Source organism: Euleptes europaea, chromosome 5 (genome assembly GCF_029931775.1).
Source record: "Euleptes europaea isolate rEulEur1 chromosome 5, rEulEur1.hap1, whole genome shotgun sequence".
Lineage (NCBI taxonomy): Eukaryota > Metazoa > Chordata > Lepidosauria > Squamata > Sphaerodactylidae > Euleptes > Euleptes europaea.
Genome location: NC_079316.1, coordinates 102,319,545 through 102,337,436, shown reverse-complemented (window position 1 = coordinate 102,337,436; position 17,892 = coordinate 102,319,545). Strand labels below are relative to the sequence as shown.

Below are 17,892 nucleotides of genomic sequence, written 5' to 3'. Positions count from 1 at the left end.
ACAAAACAACGGGGGTGATGCCAGAATGACCTTGTTTCTGCTTTGATGGTAAATTTGGCTACATTCGGCTCCACAGCTTCCCAGTCTTTTATACTCTAGCTCCTAATTGCAAAATAGGTCTAAAGTTTCATTGTCCTCCAGCTGCTGCAGTAATTGCTTTGTCTCTACTGGAACATCTGCTGCTTCTTGCCACCCCTCCAAAATTCTTTGGGAGAGGCTAGATGCAAATGCCATACAATAGGCATTGAGAAATGAAACCATTATCGTGGCGCAGCAAGTCTAGCAGGTGCCTCCCTATTAGCCAGGGCCTATCCATTTCCCTCTCTCATTAAGCCTTTCTATAACATCCATTCACCCTAGAAAAACAACTGCTTTTTAAGACAGTATGCAGGAGTTTATCCCCACTCAAGGGCAAATGCAACAGACCGTCAAGGTTCTGGGTGCATCACGAGATATCGGACACAGATTTGTGCCTAAAGATAATGCTTTGGTGGGGGGAGACAAAATGTTTGTTGGCATTTCCTAGCTCAAAACAGGAGGAAAGTGCGGGGGAGGAGAAGAGATTCCTTAGGAAAATTAAGAAAAGGTTTGATTAAACTGGGGAGAGCATAAGAAAAGCCACACTGGATCAGACCTAGGCCCATCAAGTCCAGCAGTCTGTTCACACAACCAGGTGCCTCTAGGAAGCCCACAAACAAGACAACTGCAGCAGCATTGTCCTGCCTGTGTTCCACAGCACTTAATATATTCGGCATGCGCCTCTCATATTGTAGAGTATAGGTATGCATCATGACTAGTATCCATTTTGACTAACAGCCATGGATAGCCCTCTCCTCCATTAACATGCCCACTCCCCTTAAAGCCTTCCAAGTTGGAAGCCATCACCACATCCTGGGGCAGGGAGTTCCACAATTTAACTATGCGTGTTTTGAATCTCTCACCCTCCAGCTTCAGCAGATGACTCCGCTTTCTGGTATTATGAGAGAGGTAGAAAGGTTTCTCCCTGTCCACTCTCTCCATACCATGCATAATTTTGTAGAGCCAGCATAATTGGGTGGTTAGAGTATCATAACACACTTGAGACCCACACTTGAATCCCACTCTGCCATGGAATCTTAGGCCAGTCACACATTCTCAGCCTAACCCTCCTCACAGGGTTGTTGTGAGGCTAAAATGGAAGAAAGAACAAACATAAGCTGCTTTGGATCACCCTTGGGTAGAGAAAAGGTATGATAATCATGCAATTATAATAATATTTTATTTCTATCACACCCTCCCCCTGCCAAAGCAGGGCTCGGGGTGGTTTACAACAAAAATAAAAAACAAATCTTCAGTGACAAACAAATACAAACAATAAAACACAAACGCGTGTGTGTGTGTGTGTGTGTGTGTGTTAAGTGTCGTCAAGTCGCTTCCGACTCATGGCGGCCTTATGAATCGAAGTCCTCCAAAATGTCCTATCTTTGACAGCCTTGCTCAGATCTTGCAAATTAAGGGCTGTGGCTTCCTTTATTGTCAGACCATCTCTTGTTGGGTCTTCCTCTTTTACTGCTGCCCTCAACTTTTCCTAGCATTAATGTCTTTTCCAGTGACTCGTGTCGTCTCATGATGTGACCAAAATATGATAGCCTCAGTTTAGTCATTTTAGCTTCTAGGGTCAGTTCAGGCTTGATTTGATCTAGAACCCACTGATTTGTTTTGTTGGCAGTCCACGGTATCCGTAACACTCTCCTCCAACACCACACTTCAAAGGAATCTTTTAGAAAACATCGTTAAAATTTTAGATATACAAAATTCTACAGTCTAAAATTTAGGAGTATCATTTAATGCCATAGACATAAATTTTGCAACTGCCAGAGTCACACTTGGATCAGTGTCTACTAACAGCTTAGCTACAAGTTCCTGGGATCCTGGAGTGGGTTTTTTTTTGGGGGGGGGCATCTTCTGGTCATGGAGTTGGGAGGTGTCACTGGGGACGAGAGGTAGTTGTGAATTTCCTGCATTGTGCAGGGGGTTGGACTAGATCAGTGATGGCGAACCTTTTAGAGACCGAGTGCCCAAACTGCAACCGAAAACCCACTTATTTATCGCCGAGTGCCAATGCGGCAATTTAACCTGAATACCACCCCCAGAGGGGGCCAAGAGGGAGAGGCTAGGGTTGCCAAGTTCCTCTTCGCCATGAGTGAGAGGTTTTTGGGGTGGCGCCTGAGGAGGGCGGGGTTTGGGGAAGGACTTCAGTGCCATAGAGTCCAATTGCCAAAGTGGCAATTTTTTCCAGGGGAACTGATCTCTTTTGGTTGGAGATCACCTGGGGCGGGGCAGAGCCAGAAAGGCCAGCGGCTTGGAGGAACTGCGCGTGCCGGTAGAGAGGGCTACGTGTGCCGGAAGTGGCACGCGTGCCATAGGTTCGCCAACACGGGACTAGATGACCCTGGAGGTCCCTTCCAACTCTGATTCTATAACACTTTTGGGGGGGGGGGGAGGGGAGGGCTTTGCATTTTGCCGCCAACAGAGATGACATTTTCACCTCAACATTCAGCAGCTACTACGTATGGGTGTGAGAGCTGGACAATGAAGAAAGCTGATAGGAAGAAAGTAGACTCCTTTGAAATGTGGTGTTGGAGGAGAGTGTTACGGACACCTTGGACCGCCAAAAAAACAAATCAGTGGGTTTTAGATCAAATCAAGCCTGAACTGACCCTAGAAGCTAAAATGACTACACTGAGGCTGTCATACTTTGGACATATTATGAGAAGGCAAGAGTCACTGGAAAAGACAATCATGCTAGGAAAAGTTGAAGGCAGCAGGAAAAGAGGGAAGACCCAACAAGAGATGGATGGACTCAATAAAGGAAGCCACGGCCTTCAATTTGCAGGATCTGAGCAGGGCTGTCAAAGGTAGGACACTTTGGAGGACTTTCATTCATAGTGATACGGCAAACAAGGGTTCGTGGGGGGAGAGAGAGACCTGAGATCAATATTCAAGAAAACAGTTTATTCTGGCAGCTGCGACCCAGAGCACTCTACCGAGTAAAAATCTCTGAGCCCCGATCATACTGAGGAAGGGATATTTATCCAAATTCAAAATATGACAACCCATCAACATTCAGGGTAGGCTGGTGGGTTGACATAGAGGCGGCGCAGTACAGTTCAGTTCTATCCAGTTTCTCCTATCAATGTTTATAGTTCACTCTGACTCTCCATGACTCTTAACCCACTTCCTTAGCACACAGACATACAGGGATATTCCGCCCAGCAACAAGCCATTCCCTGGCTGTCCTAATACATTTTACAGAAAGGAAAAGAGATTATTACAAATGGCTAAATCAGTGGATCTTCCATAGTCAGGGGAAGTCTACCTGCTGTCACAATAGGGTCGCCACGAGTCGGAAGCGACTTGACGGCGCTTCACACACACACAACTCCTGACCCCCCCCCCATACACACACACACACAACATTCAGCAGACTTATCCACCCCAGCATTGCATTTGCCAATTCAGTTGCACTGCAGCCCGCCCCCCCCCTCGACACCCCCGGCCAAGCGCCGTTGTGCATCGCCCACAAAGGGGGCCCGGCCGCCGCCTCGCCCCTCCCCCACCCCGCGGTGAGGAGGTGACGGTCACGGCTCCCAGGCCGCCACGCCCGGCGGCAGGAGAGGCCGAAGCGGCTCCGGGCTCCGCATCCTGACTCACCGAGCGAGCTGAGGGAAAGGCGGAGGGGCGTTTTCGGCCTTTTCCTCGAGCGAGGCGGCGGCGGCGGCAGGGAGGCTTTTCTTCACCTCACGAAGCGGAAGAGAGAAGGAGGAGGGGGGAGATATCGCGGCAAAAAAAAATGGGGGCACTCTCGCGAGAGTTTGCAGGCTTCAGCCTCGCGGCGCTCGGCTGCCCCTTCCGGCGGGCGGAAGGTGTCGCTGTTTCCCCCCCCCTCTCGCAGATGGGAGGGGGCGGCGGAGGGGAACGGGCATGCGCAGTTGCGCGTGGGAAGCTAGGGCCCACTCTTCCGGTTAGGCGGGGTTTCTGTATAGAGGGGACGGGGAAGGAAGGGCAGTTCCAGAAAAAGGGGTCTGGGGGTGGGGGGGAGAGAACGGGAGGCCGTGATTGGACAGCGCAGAAAGGGAAACTGCAGAGGAGCTTATGATCGAGTTTAGGGTTGCCAACTCTCTGGCTGGGGAAATGCCTTAGGAGCAGAGCCAGGGAAGTAGGGTGGCCAGCTCTGGCTTGGGAAATACCTGGAGATTTGGGGGGGGGGGTGGAGCCTGAGGAGGGTGGGGGATGGAGAGGGGAGGGGCTTCAATGCCATAGAGTCCAATGGCCAAAGCGGCCATTTTTCTCCAGGGGGACTGATCTCTGTCCGCTGGAGATCAGTTGTAATAGCAGGAGATCTCCATCTGCCCTCTGGAGGTTGGCAACCCTAGAGATCTCCAGCCACCACCTGGAGGTAGGCAACCCCACTGGGAAGGCAGAGTTTGGGGCGGAAGATCAGGAGAAATGGTTGCTAGAGTTATGGTTGCCAACCTCCAAGTTGATGCCTGGCGATCTCCTGGAATTAGAACTTGTCTCCAGGTGACAGATCAGTTCCTCTGATCTGGAGGGTGGACTCTATGGCATTATATCCAGCTAATGCTTCTTCCTTCCCCAAACCTTGCCCTCCTCAGGCTTCACCACTAAATCTCCAGGAATTTCCCAACATGGAGCTGGCACCCTAGGCCTGGCCCCAGTGAGTCCTCGCTCAAAGGCCATACTAGGCCTGGAAAGGGCTCTGTCCCTTTTCCAGCCTTTTACTCACAGAAACTGGTGGCAGGAATGCTGTGGTTGCCTAGCAACAGCCACTGAGGGAACCTGTTGCTTAAAGCTACAGGCACTTGTTTGATCATTTTGGGTTTTTTTAAAGTGCATGAGGGTGGAACTCAGGTGGTGGCTTACTTGTTATCTGTATGCAGTTTAATTACATTCTCACTTAAGGTATATATGAACAAACACAGATTAAGTGAGAACTGATGTAACTGCATTTGTAATTGTAACTAATTTTGCAGGGGTGGTTGTTTGTTTTACTGGGGAACCGGGTTTGATTCCCTGCTCTTCCACATGAGCAGCGGACTCTAATCTGGTGAACCGGGTCGGTTTCCCCACTCCTACACATGAAGCCATCTGGGTGACCTTGGGCTATTCACACTCCCTCAGCCCCACCTACCTCACAGGGTGTCTGTTGTGGGGAGGGGACGGGAAGGTGATTGTAAGCCGGTGTGATTCTTCCTTAAGTGGTAGAGAAAGTCGGCATATAAAAAACAATTCTTATTCTCATCCAACACCTTTCGAACCTTACAAATTCTCAAATGATATATAAATAAGTTTTTAAAACTAGCTATAGTTTACTGACATCATTCCCCCAATCTTATCCCCAGCATTCAAATAAACACAAATTGCTGCTTCTGTAAAGGAATTTATTATCATGTCTGAGTTCTCCTAGCATTTCCGGTCTTCACAAAAAGAAATCCCGCAGCCTGGTAGCTTCAATCCAAGGAATGAAGGCAGATGTCCTAGTAAAGACCGTGGGCTTGTTTGGCACCTGGCAGCCAACCGGTCCAAAGCTGACAACCCCGTGGACTTCCCAGGAATCACTCCCAGTCTGGCAAACGAGCGGGCCGCCAGAATCTCCCTGAAAGAAGGAAATCCATTTTCTTGAGCCGGCAGTGATAAATGAGGAAAGCCCGAGCACAGCCAAGTACAAAGAACGGGCTCACACGTTTCATCGTTGCACCATAAACGTGGTTTTTAAAAAGGGGTTTAAAAGAATTTGGGGGGTGATGTTATTATCAAGGGAGATGGGAGTGGTGCTTAGTTTTCAAAACGAGAGGTGCCAGATTAGGGTTGCCAACCTCCAGGTACTAGCTGGAGATCTCCTGCTATTACAACTGATCTCCAGCCAATAGAGATCAGTTCTGGAGAAAATGGCCACTTTGGCAATTAGACTCTATGGCATTGAAGTCCCTCCCCAAACCCCGCCATCCTCAGGCGACATCCCAAAAATCTCCCACTGGTGGTGAAGAGGGACCTGGCAACCGTATGCCAGATCTTAATCCTGTATGGGGCCGTTGCCAGGAACTCTCCTTAAATCATAGAGCATGGAGACACACCACCATTGCTCACTGGGGAGGGAAAGGCACTCTGAACATGCTCAGAAAGGTGTGCTTATGTTACCTTTTTAAAACTTTCTTTTTAAAAAAAAGTATCAATGACCCCCAGTGGGAGGGGAAGTTGCTAAATCTGCCTGAGTAAGGGGGCAGACAAGACAGGTAGTATCAGCAAAAATTATTATTTTTAATTTCTACTTCCAGGGCTAATGCTGTCTAATTCACAGAGTCACACAAATCAGATTCTATGGAAGGTTTCACATAAGAATATAAGAAAGGCCCTGCTGGGTCAGACCAGGGATCTCTAATCAAGCATTCTGTTTCACACTGTCCAACCAGTACGTCTGGAGGGCTGACAAACAGCATACAGGCCTTCCCTGGTTTTGCCTCGTAGCACTGGTATTTGGGTGGTTACTGCCTCTGAACATGGAGGTTCTCTTTAATCACCATGGCTAGTAGCCATTGAAAGACCTCGCTTCCATGAATCCGTCTAATCCCTTTTTAAAGCTGCAATGTGCACAGATAAATTAGAAGAAGAGCTGTTTTTTATACCCCGCTTTTCTCTACCTTTTAAGGAGCTGACAGTCACCTTCCCCTCCTCACAACAGGCATCTTGTGAGGTAGGTGGGGCTGAGAGAGTTCGGAGAGAACTGTGACTAGCCCAAGGTCACCCATCTGGCTTCATGTGGAGGAGTGGGGACACAAATCCAGTTCACCAGATTAGCCTCTGCTGCTCATGAGGAGGAGTGGGGATTCAAACCCTGTTCTCCAGATTAGAGTCCACTGCTCTTAACCATGACACCAGGGGTGTGGAACTCAATTGTTTCAAGGGCCAGATATGACATGAATGTCACTTGGTCGGGCCAAGCCATGCCTCACCAGCCCAGACTGGGATGTGTGTGTGTGGCTGGTGGCCTCGGCTGGCTTGGAGTCCAGATAAGCGTTCTCAAGGGGCCGGATCCGGCCCTCGGACCCTGCGCTACACCATACTAGATCTTCAGCCACCAGAGATGCTTCTTTGTAAGTCAACTGTAACAACAGTGTTGGGAGGATGTCTATTGGTTTGTGTGAGAAAGCGCATTTCTGTACCTGGCAAGCAGCAGGAGACTTTGCATTGTCTCTTAATCCAGCGCAAAGCATCGATGGTTGCATTTTGTGGCCCCAGAATTTCTTGAGATGACATGTGTTGAAATCTATGACTGGTAACTTGGCTTGATTCAAAACTTCAGCCAGGGCCAAGTTTTCTTTCCCACCTTCAGTACATAAGACACAAGGAGAGTAAGCGTGAGGAAAACTGTGACGAGAAACATGGTGCACCATATTGAGTTCTCCACATTCCTATTAATAGCTTAGGCTTGTTTGTAGCTACTCAGCTGGTCACCTGTAGTGAGTTAGAATCTTCCCCAGGCGATCAGAACAAAGAAGCTAATTTAAATTTCGTTTGCTACCCCTGTAGAAATAAATGGTTAATAAAGGCATGTGTGAGCTAGTGAAAGTATAGGTGGGCAGGAATTGGGAGCAAAATCAGTAAGACCAGAGACTTCCTCAAGAATGTGGGGGGGACCCCAAAGGAATTTCTGCCCTATATTAGTTCTTATTTATAAATTCAGACGGCTTTCTTTGCACATTTGCCTACTCAACTAAACAGGTTTGCCACTGCTGTTTTCTAATGTTGCACATTGTAAACTAGTGTCCTAAAATTGTGGGAGGTCCTTAGAACTCAGGATGTGAACGCATTATGGAATCCTTGGATTTTTTTTTTCAAACTTTTAGAACCGGTGCTTAATTTTGAAAGAGGACAATACCAGGGGGTGGGTTGCCAACCTCCAGGTGGTGGCTCTAGATCTCCTGGGATTACTACCGATCTCCAGGCGACAGAGATCATTTCACCTGGAGACAATGGCTGCTTTGGAAGGTGGACTCTATGGCATGATGCTCCACTGAAGTCCCTCCCCTTCCCAACCCCTCCCCCCATCCTCAGGCTCCACCCCTAAAATCTCCAGGTATTTCCCAACGTGGAGCTGGCAGCCCTCGGTGTGACCCTGCCTCGGTTTCGGCAATTCTTAATCCTAATCATGACATGATTAAACAGTAAGAGGGGAAGGACAGGGCCACGGCTAGGGTTGCCAACTGGCCTGGAGAAAAATGTCCTATGCCTTTAATAAAGGCTTAATAGGATGCTATTTAACAGGTGATGCTGTTTACCTCCGTGCCATGAAATGCTTCCGCTCCCCATTTCTACACATTAAAGGGACAGGATACTTTCCCCCAGGCCTGCTGGCAACCCTAGCCTCTACCCATGTTCAGAGATGTTCATTCCCTTCCTATATCCCAGGATTCAGCAATAAAAACAGATCAAATAAATAAAATAAAAACAAGGCGGAACAGCGGGAAGTTGGATCTCACTGAAAATCTCTGCTGATGGATGTGCCCCCAAATGCCCCCTGAAACACTACTTCTGGGGGGACAAGAGAAATAGACTGAACTGGGGAAAATAGCCCTCCCTTGCCCAATGGCGCACACAGACATGATAGTCATGATCCAGTTAGGACATTCACAGTACATTCCTAAAGAGATTTATTGAAATGAATGGGCTTAGACTGGAGTAACTCTCCTTAGGAATACACTGTCACTTTTCCAGCTTTGTTCTGTGGTATAGGATACCTTATCTGCCCAACAAACTGGTATGGTGTATCAAAAAAAACACAACCTTGGTTGCTTGTCTGTCTGAATACAGCCTTAGTAGACGTTCCATTAATGAGGTCTGTATAACTCCTTGCTCCTCCCATTGAAAAGCAGCAACAAATAAACAATGCAAAACAAAAATATATATGCTTTTTTGTTGGTGCTGAATTTGGGTTATGACAATGTGGAATTTTCGATTATTTTTTCCCTTAGCGCCAAATCTCTTCTACAGTCATATGTTGCTCGTGTAATTGAAATCTCAGCTAGAAAATAGACCTAAACTAGAGGTAGACTGCTTCCCATATACACAAGCTTAGTACAGAGTATTAGATTAGACCTGGGAGCTCTCTGTTCAGATCCCCCAGTCAGCTACGGGCTGGTCACGATATCCCTGCCTAGCCTAGCTCGCAGGGTTTGTCTGATGATAAACCGGGGAGGAGGATGCCAGAAGGGTGGGTAAAAATGTACCAACAGAAATCACAATCTGGGTGCTTATCCATCTTATCATGGACATTATACCTCTTGTATCTCCCCAGCCAGTCACCCAGCAAGAATGTCCTGGGTGGAGAAAGGTGTCTGTCTTTGGCAGGCAGGCGTAGCGGATAAACTTATTGGCCATAATGTCTTCTACAGGCTTGACCAAAGCGATGTCATACTCAAGCTCACTTAGCTGAGGATAGCGGAAATTTTCATGCCGGTAGATTCGCTGCACCCGGTAGCTTCGTTCGGTAGATTCGGGGTGTCTAAGGTAGTGTTTGCCTAGAAGAATGCGCCAGTTCGTAACATCTTCCACCTCTCCTCTAAAAAAAAAAGTAGTAGTATACAATTGTGCATGCAGTACAGTCTTTTACAGATTTTCTTTCCCCTTCGTTCTTCTCTGCTTCGTTTTCGTCTTCTCTCTGCACTAAAATGGCTGACCCAGGAGGACCGTCAGAGAAAAGCCAAGCCACAGATTTCCTCAGAAGAGCTTATTCACTCAGAGCCAAAACAGAAAAGGTTGTATATATATTTTTATCTGCTGGTCTTGGACCGTATTAAAGTTATTGATGGATTGAAAAGGCTCTGTGAGTTCTGAGTCCAAAGCTCCCATCCTTTTGAAGAACTAAATCAGGGGCGTTGAACTCATTTGTTACCAGGGCTGGATAGGACATAAATGTCACTTGGTTGGGCCGGGCCATGTGTACCACAAAATTTAATGCCAGGTACAGAAGATACAAACTATATAGAAGACACAGACAAAGCCAATTAATGATATTGTTTTTACTAATTTTTTTTAACTTAAAATACAAACATACTGAAAACAATAACACTCTCAAAGCCCATTCCTGAGAGATGCAGCAGCTGGGGTGGTGTAGCCGTAGCGGCGCCGCAGCACCTCCAAAGAGGTTTTGCAACTGCAGGGGGCGGGGAGAGCTATTTCTAAGTAAAAATTAGAAAAAGGGGGACAAAAGCCCCATTGAAAACAGCAATGCTACGCCAACGAAAACATGGTGCAGTACCGCCGTTGCTTAAGGGGATGTTCCCGGCCTGGAAAGAGTTAGGAAGCTGCCTAACAGCAGCTCTGCCCCTGCCCCCCGGAATGCCCCAGGAACGCCTCCTGGGGCACCGGCACAAGGACTTGGACCAGGAAGATGCCAGCGGGAGGCTGAGCCAGCATCTGGGGGCTACACAGCCACCGCAGTCCAGGGGGGCCTGCGTAAGTAACCCTACGCTGGCGTCCATGCTAGTTTAGATGGCGCAAGTGGCACAGACGCCAGCGTAGGGTTACTTACGCAGGCGTAGGGGTCACGCTGCCTCCTAAGCTGATTTGCCCCCCCCCCCCCAGGAATGCGCCCTTACCATATTTTCTTTTATTTAACCATCTTTGGTCATTGACACCTCGGGACTGGGGGCGGGGGGTTGCATCAGCAGGCAAGCCCGCTGCGGGCTCGCCAACCAAGACCAGGACTGGAGGAGGTAGCTGCCTCAGCTGACAAGCCTGCAGTGGGCTTGCCAACCCAGATTCATAGTGGATGGGGTAGCTGCCTTGTCTGGCTTACAGGCCACATAAGAGCTCTCACTGGGCTGGATCCAGCCCCCAGGTTGTATGTTGGACACCCCCGAACTAAATTTCAGGTTGTGGGGGGGGGACCTGATAAGGATTGGGATCATAATACAAGGGGGGTAATCCCCCACCACCACTGTTTTCCCCATTCTAAAATAGGGGATCCACTGTCTTCCGCATTGGGAAAACACGTCAATACAAATAGGAGTGGAAAGTGCCATCAAGGCGCACCCCACAGGACTTTCAAGGCAAGAGATGATCAGAGGTGGTTTTGATACCCACTTACAAGCTACGGTACAAGGCAGGGAGAAACTCAAAAAGGGCACGAGGCGTCCACCCCACTTTTTAAACAGATCTTTGGTTTATCCCCTTCCAGAAATCCAGGCAAAAACTCAGCACTTACTTCTGGAAGCAGTGAGCGGCGGTGAGGACCCAGCGTCTGTGAATGAGCGTGCCACCGCAGACGTGAACAAATTTGTCACTTGGTTTAGAGCGAGCCTGGGGAGAGGAAAACAGAGGAACTGCACATGGTAGTCACAGGAGAGAAGGCCGGGAACTGGGCCAAAGCAACCTCACTTAGATTTGGGAGGTGTCAGGTGCTGTAAGCCTCAAAGCTAGAACCTGAATTTTTGTTCAGTGTGTGATTGGTGCAGCCTATAGAGAAAGCTCCAGGGCCAATCTTATCTGTTCCCACAGCACCACCCTCCAAAATGGCCACCAGAGGAACCCCACTCTGCTTAGAGAGTACCTACAAGGATAGCTGAGACCAGATGACTTGACGGAGCCAAAGAGATTAGTCCTAGAGTTGACGGCGCTATTACTTCCATGGTGGGTTTTCAGTAGGGTTAGGGTTGCCCTGTCCCTCTTGGCCACCGGAGGTAGGTTTTTGGGGTGGAGTCTAAGGAGGGCAGGGTTTGGAGAGGGGAGGGACTTCAATGCCATAGAGTCCAATTGCCAAAGTGGCCATTTTCTCCAGGTGAACTGATCTCTGTCTGCTGGAGATCAGTTGTAATAGCAGGAGATCTCCAGCTAGTACCTGGAGGTTGGCAACCCTAAGTTTAATGGAGACAGGTCTCTCCTGTAGAAACAATATTTCATACTTGCACACACATGACGGTGGCCACTTGTGACAGGGAAATGTACTCTTCAGATTAGGTTTCTTTCTTTCAACTGCAACTTGAATGCGAACAGAATCAACTTGAATAAATGCATGTTTTACTTTTGTGCTTCTTGAAGGGCAGCCATGAAGGAGCTAGAAAACATTCTGAAGCATAAGGATGTGTCACTGGCCACCAAGATTAAGTTAATTCATGCCATCGTATTCCCTATTACTATGTATGGGTGTGAAAGCTGGACACTGAAGAAAGCTGATAGGAAGAAAGTAGGTTCCTTTGAAATGTGGTCTTGGAGGAGAGTGTTACGGATACCGTGGACTGCCCAAAAAACAAATAAGTGGGTTCTAGATCAAATCAGGCCTGAATTGACCCTAGAAGCTGAAATGACTAAACTGAGGCTATCACATTTTGGTCACATTATGAGAAGACAAGAGTCACATGAAAAGACCATCATGCTAGGAAAAGTTGAGGGCAGCAGGAAAAGAGGAAGACCCAACAAGAGATGGATTGACTCAATAAAGGAAGCCACAGCCCTCAATTTGCAAGATCTGAGCAAGGCTATCAAAGATAGGACATTTTAGAGGACTTTGATTCATAGGGTAGCCATGAGTTGGAAGCAACTTGACGGCACTTAACACATAAACAGACTTCTTGATTATTTCCTGCACTGAATATCACTATTCTTTGACTGGGCAAAACTCTGCTACATTAACCAAATACCCCGACACTCCCATCCCAAAGCTGGCAACCCTATCCTATACCTCGGCCCCAGCCGTACCTTTCTAAAAAGAACCACTATTTTCAACATTTCTACCTGTAAAGAGACCTGCCAAGGCCAAGAATGCGGCCTAGCTTCGTTGCCAGATATTATCTTTGCAAATATGTTGGGCTGGAAGTAAGCGACACCACAGTTTTGGGGCCAGTCTGAAACAGAAAGAGAATGTCAGCAACACTTGAAAGGCGACATTCAGAAAAAACAGTACATACGACCAAAGTGCTTGTTCACCTGTCTTCCTCAGGGTAACCATCTCTCATCAGTAGGGTTGCCAACCTCCAGGTAGTAGCTGGAGACCTCCCACTGTTACAACTGATCTCAGCCGATAGAGATCAGTTCCCCGGGAGATAGCGTTGCCAACCTCCAGGTACTAGCTGGAGATCTGCAATTACAACTGATCTCCAGCCGACAGAGATCAGGTCACCTGGAGAAAATGGCCACTTTGGCAATTTATACTCTTTGGCATTGAAGTCCCTCCCCTTCCCAAACCCCGCCCTCAGACTCCGCCCCATAAACCTCCCACCGTTTGCGGAGAGGGAACTGGCAACCCTACATCTTGCCCAGAGCCAGATGTTACTTAATAGAGACAGACTTCAGCAGAGAAGTGTGTAGAAAGGTATCGGCAACAGGCTTTGTACACAAGACTTACACCCTGCTTTTTATAATGGTCGTCATCCCGCACAGGACTCCGTGTAGACCAGGGGTTCCCAATGTGGCACCATGGTGCCTGCAGACATCTTTTCTGGTGCCCGCCAAGTGTTTTTAAGAAAGTGGGAGTGCCAGGAGGGGCTTTTGCCCAACACAGCTTCTGATTGCGCATTGGAGATTTGATTGGCTCGCCAGATTTTTAAATATGTTGCTTTGGCAGCAGCTGCCACCACAGCACAAGAATCTTCACTGTGTGACTGAAGTAGGGTTGCCAACCTTCAGGTACTAGCTGGAGATCTCCTGGTATTACAACTGATCTCCAGCTGATAGAGATCAGTTCACCTGGAGAAAATGGCCGCTTTGGCAATTGGACTCTGTGGCACTGAAGTCCCTCCTCTCTCCAGACCCCGCCCTCCTCAGGCTCCACCCCAAAAATCTACAGGTGTTTCCCATCCCGGAGCTGGCAACCCTATCCATGGTAAAAGTGGGGATTTGAACCTGGGTTGGCCAGGGTCCTACTCCACTGCTCTATCTGCTGCCTGGCTATAGGACTTGTACTCTTTATAAAGGGTTTATTTTGTAATAGTTTGAGGCAGCCTTTCAAGATGGAAAGGTGTTTGCTTCATTTATTGATGGTGGCTCCCTTCGGATACACCCACAAACAATGTAAGAGCCCCTGTTGTGTGGCCCCAGCTTGGGTTGCCAGCTCTGGGTTGGGAAATACCTGGAGATTTTGGGAGTGGAGCCTGAGGAGGGGGGTTGAGGAGGGGAGGGACTTCAGAGGGATATAATGCCATGTGGAGTCCACCTTCCACAGCTGCCGTTTTCTCCAGGGGAACCGATCTCGGTCACCTGGAGATCAGTTATAATCCCAGGAGATCTCCAGCCCCTACCTGGAGGTTGGCAACCCCAGTCCCAACCCAAGTGGTAAAATGTGCAACACAAATAACCATATGGGTGTGGTCCATCGTGTGGGTCTTTTTCACTTGAATGGTCTTCTTCCTGTGGGCTGGAAGCTGACTGGGTAAGAAAGACCTTGCCTGTGTGGTTGTGTGGTTGTGTGTGTGTGTGTGTGTGTTATGTGCCGTCAAGTCGCAGTCGACTTATGGCGACCCCTTTTGGGTTTTTTTTTCATGGCAAGAGACTAACAGAGGTGGTTTGCCAGTGCCTTCCTCTGCACAGCAACCATGGTATTCCTTGGTGGTCTCCCATCCAAATACTAACCAGGGTTACCTGCACATAATTCCAAACGAGAGAATGCGCCTTGAGGAAGTTGTTCCCGCACAGCTGTGGATGGGCATGTAAAGTAGGGGTTCTGCTATATAACATCACAGAATGGCTAATCATTTGAGAAGGCTTGTAGCTGGAAACTCCGTGCTATTGGGGAGTGTAAGGTTGTACAGACTCTCCTATGTGAAACATCCGAAGCCCAAATATGGGTAGCTGATAGGCTTGGTTTTTGGCACTGGGGTGTTTAATAAGTTTAAAAATGGCTGCTTTTCAGACTTCTTGATGCCTTTGCCCTACTGGCCGGAATACTGGAAGCCAGGACCAATTAAGTACAATATTGCCATAAGTTTAAAAAAGGTTATATGCTTTGAAAATAAATTAAATATCCCAGAACATATATGAACATATGAAGGTCAGTATTGGGTCCTCAGACTGGAAGCAGCTCTCCAGGGTCACCAGCAGAGGTCTTTCACATCACCTGCGACCAGATCTTTTAACTGGAGATGCTGGGGATTGAATCTGGGACCTTCTGTATGCGATGCAGAAATCGGCAGGCAAAGCTTTGGACTGCATGCAGATAAACATTGTCATGTGATAAGGTTTCCAGCTCCAGGTTGGGAAATACCTGGAGATTTTGAGGGTGGAGCCTGAGGAGGGCGGGGTTTGGGGATGGGAGGGACTTCAATAGGGTATAATGCCCTAGAATCCACCTTCCAAAGCGGCCATTTTCTCCAGGTGAACTGATCTCTGTCGCCTGGAGATAGGGTTGCCAGCTCCAGGTTGAGAAATACCTGGAGATTTTGGGAGCAGAGCCTGAAGAGGACAGGGTTTGGGGAAGGGAGGAACTTCAGTGCCATACAGTCCAATTGCCACAGCGGCCCTTTTCTCCAGGGGAACTGATCTCTATTGGCTGGAGTTCAGTTGTAATAGCAGGAGATCTCCAGCTGTTACCTGGAGGTTGGCAACCCTACCTGGGGATCAGCTATGAACTCATGAGAGGTGGAGGCTGGCAACCCTATCGTGCGGTCATTCCTGCCTAACCAACTCCCTACGGGGGCTGGTTGGAGTGCTGGCTAGGGTTGCCAGTTCCCTCTTCACCACCAGCGGGAGATTTTGGGGGCGGAGCCTGAGGAGGGCGGGGTTTGGAGAGGGGAGGGGCTTCAATGCCATAGAGTCCAATTGCCAAAGCGGCCACTTTTCTCCAGGTGATTGGATCTTTATCGGCTGGAGATCTGTTGAATTAGCAGGAGATCTCCTGCTACTACCTGGCAGTTGGCAATCCTAGTGTTGGCTGAGGTTTTGCATGAAGTGCATTGCAATTCCAAAGGGGTTCGTTTTAAATACCATATTTCTTGAAGATGCATTTTGAGATCTTTCTTAAAGATCTGGCAAAACAAAAGTCCCGTGAAGAATGGTGGGGCAGGGGAAATCCACTGGCCTCCCCTTCCGGCACTTCTTCCACCTTCAGTGACCTGCCCTCTTGTCTTCCCTCCCCCACACAGCGCATGCTGTTTTCTTTCCCTCACCCACCTGCCCAATGTTCCTACCTGATCTTTCTGCATAGCATTCGCCCCATCTTTCACCATCTCTCTGCCCCCACACAGTGATTTATCCCCCATTCTCTCTCCACGTCTGCTCCCCCCTTGCAAAACGTATGTCCTCCTGTTTACAGCACTAGTTTTTGCGTGACACGCGTAGAATCATAGTTGGAAGGGACCACCAGGGTCATCTTGTCCAACCCCCTGCAAAATGCAGGAAATTCACCCCCCCCCACACACACACACACCCAGTGGCCCCTACTCCATGCCCAAAAGATGGCAAAAAAATAACTCCAGGATCCCTGGCCAATCTGGCCTGGAGGAAAATTGCTTCCTGACCCCAAAGTGGCGATCAGCACTACCCTGGGCATGCAAGAAAGGGCCACGAGAGCCAAACACTATCACAACCCTTCCTGCCCTCCCTCTCATGATCTGCCTAAGTTCACAGAATCACCCTTGCTGTCAGATGGCCATCTAGCCTCTGCTTAAAAACCTCCAGGGAAGGAGAGCCCACCACCTCCCGAGGAAGCCTGTTCCACTGAGGAACCACTCAAACTGTTAGAAAGTTCATCAAAATGCAACTCCAAGTTCTATTCCCTCCCAGGATGTTTTGTCACCATTTGAGGTTTATCTCATTTTTCAAACTTTTCTCCATCTTTGCAGAAATCGATCCTCCAGCTCTGATCCTTCTGTTGTGATCTTTTAATCCATGGAGGAAAGGGCACCCACATCTTATCCGTAACTGAATGAAAGCCATCCCAGCAAAGTGACCTCTAATTGTGACCATCCTTAGGTGAGAAAGACACCCTCTTCCCAAACACACTTCAGGTTTGGGAGTCGTTATGGTTAAGAGGAGGAAAAGCAGAATGTCAGAATCGATCCATGAGCAGTCATCATTTTCCCTGCCTCAGCTTCTCGTCTGTAAAATGGCCACATGGCATTCTCTGCAGAGCTGTTGCTGAGCAATATTGAATCTACTCCATCAAATCACACCCAGTTAACGTGCAGAATTCATACAACTTGGCAACACGTTTGCAGCCTGATCCTGTGCAGCAATGAGGATCTGCCCAAGGGAAAGCAATGTGAATTTGCACCGGACTAAGGCCGAGAGAACCATTGCTTTATTCTTTTATGCCAGGAAAAGTTTCAGATTCAGGGTTAGGATTGAAAAACAACGAGCTCTCGGTGCCCATCAATAAATTATCATGGTGATTATTCCAAAGAGATTTTATCAGCTCCAGGCTTACCTAAATCCAGGAGTTTGGGAAGAAATACCTTCTGCGGCCAGGACGCCTTTGCCAAAGAAAGGGCCAAAACCAGGACAAGGACAGTGCCCCGAAACATTGCCAAAGGCTTGATCCGAAGAGCGCACAAAGGAAGGCTGGGATTTTATACGGGAACGCAAATGCCATCGCTGCATCCAGTGAGCGAGAGAAAGGGAGAGGAGGGGACCGCTGCCACGGCTTGTTGTCACTGTCAGAAACGGCTCAGACAAAGCCCGGTGCAGCAAAACACCGAGGCCTGGATGCTTCCACCTGTGCTTAGCAGTCCTTTTGACGGGGCCGGCTGGAGGAGTGCCGGTCTCATCAGCAGTTTTAGAAAGGCATAAACAAGGCCAGAAAACAGCGGTGGCAAGACGAGGCTGTGCGTTTGAGATCCGGGCGCAAGAGTTGCCAGCTTGACCCAAAGAATCCCGGCACTGTTCCCACTGTCTTTTGCAGGAGAG

General features: G+C 48.6%; 1 protein-coding gene across 1 annotated transcript; it reads right to left on the bottom strand.

The window, feature by feature from the left end:
* Nucleotides 1-5,390: 5,390 nt before the first annotated feature.
* Nucleotides 5,391-17,595, bottom strand: LOC130477989 (chymotrypsin-like elastase family member 2A). Its single transcript, XM_056850091.1, has 6 exons — nt 17,414-17,595; nt 12,790-12,899; nt 11,264-11,358; nt 9,336-9,616; nt 7,221-7,384; nt 5,391-5,656 (listed from the first exon to the last, which is right to left on the bottom strand). Exons 1-6 carry the CDS (start codon nt 17,508-17,510, stop codon nt 5,480-5,482), a joined length of 924 nt encoding a protein of 307 aa, XP_056706069.1. The 5' UTR covers nt 17,511-17,595; the 3' UTR covers nt 5,391-5,479.
* Between the last annotated feature and the right edge of the window lie 297 nt (nt 17,596-17,892).

Excerpts from the sequence above, each read along its gene's own strand:
- LOC130477989 (XM_056850091.1), bottom strand. The coding sequence starts at position 17,510 with ATGTTTCGGGGCACTGTCCTTGTCCTGGTTTTGGCCCTTTCTTTGGCA. Across the intron at positions 11,359-12,789 it reads CTTGGCAGGTCTCTTTACAG|GCTCGCTCTAAACCAAGTGA; the intron begins GTAGAAATGTTG and ends TCCTCTCCCCAG. Across the intron at positions 9,617-11,263 it reads GCCGCTCACTGCTTCCAGAA|AGGAGAGGTGGAAGATGTTA; the intron begins GTAAGTGCTGAG and ends TTTTTTTTTTAG.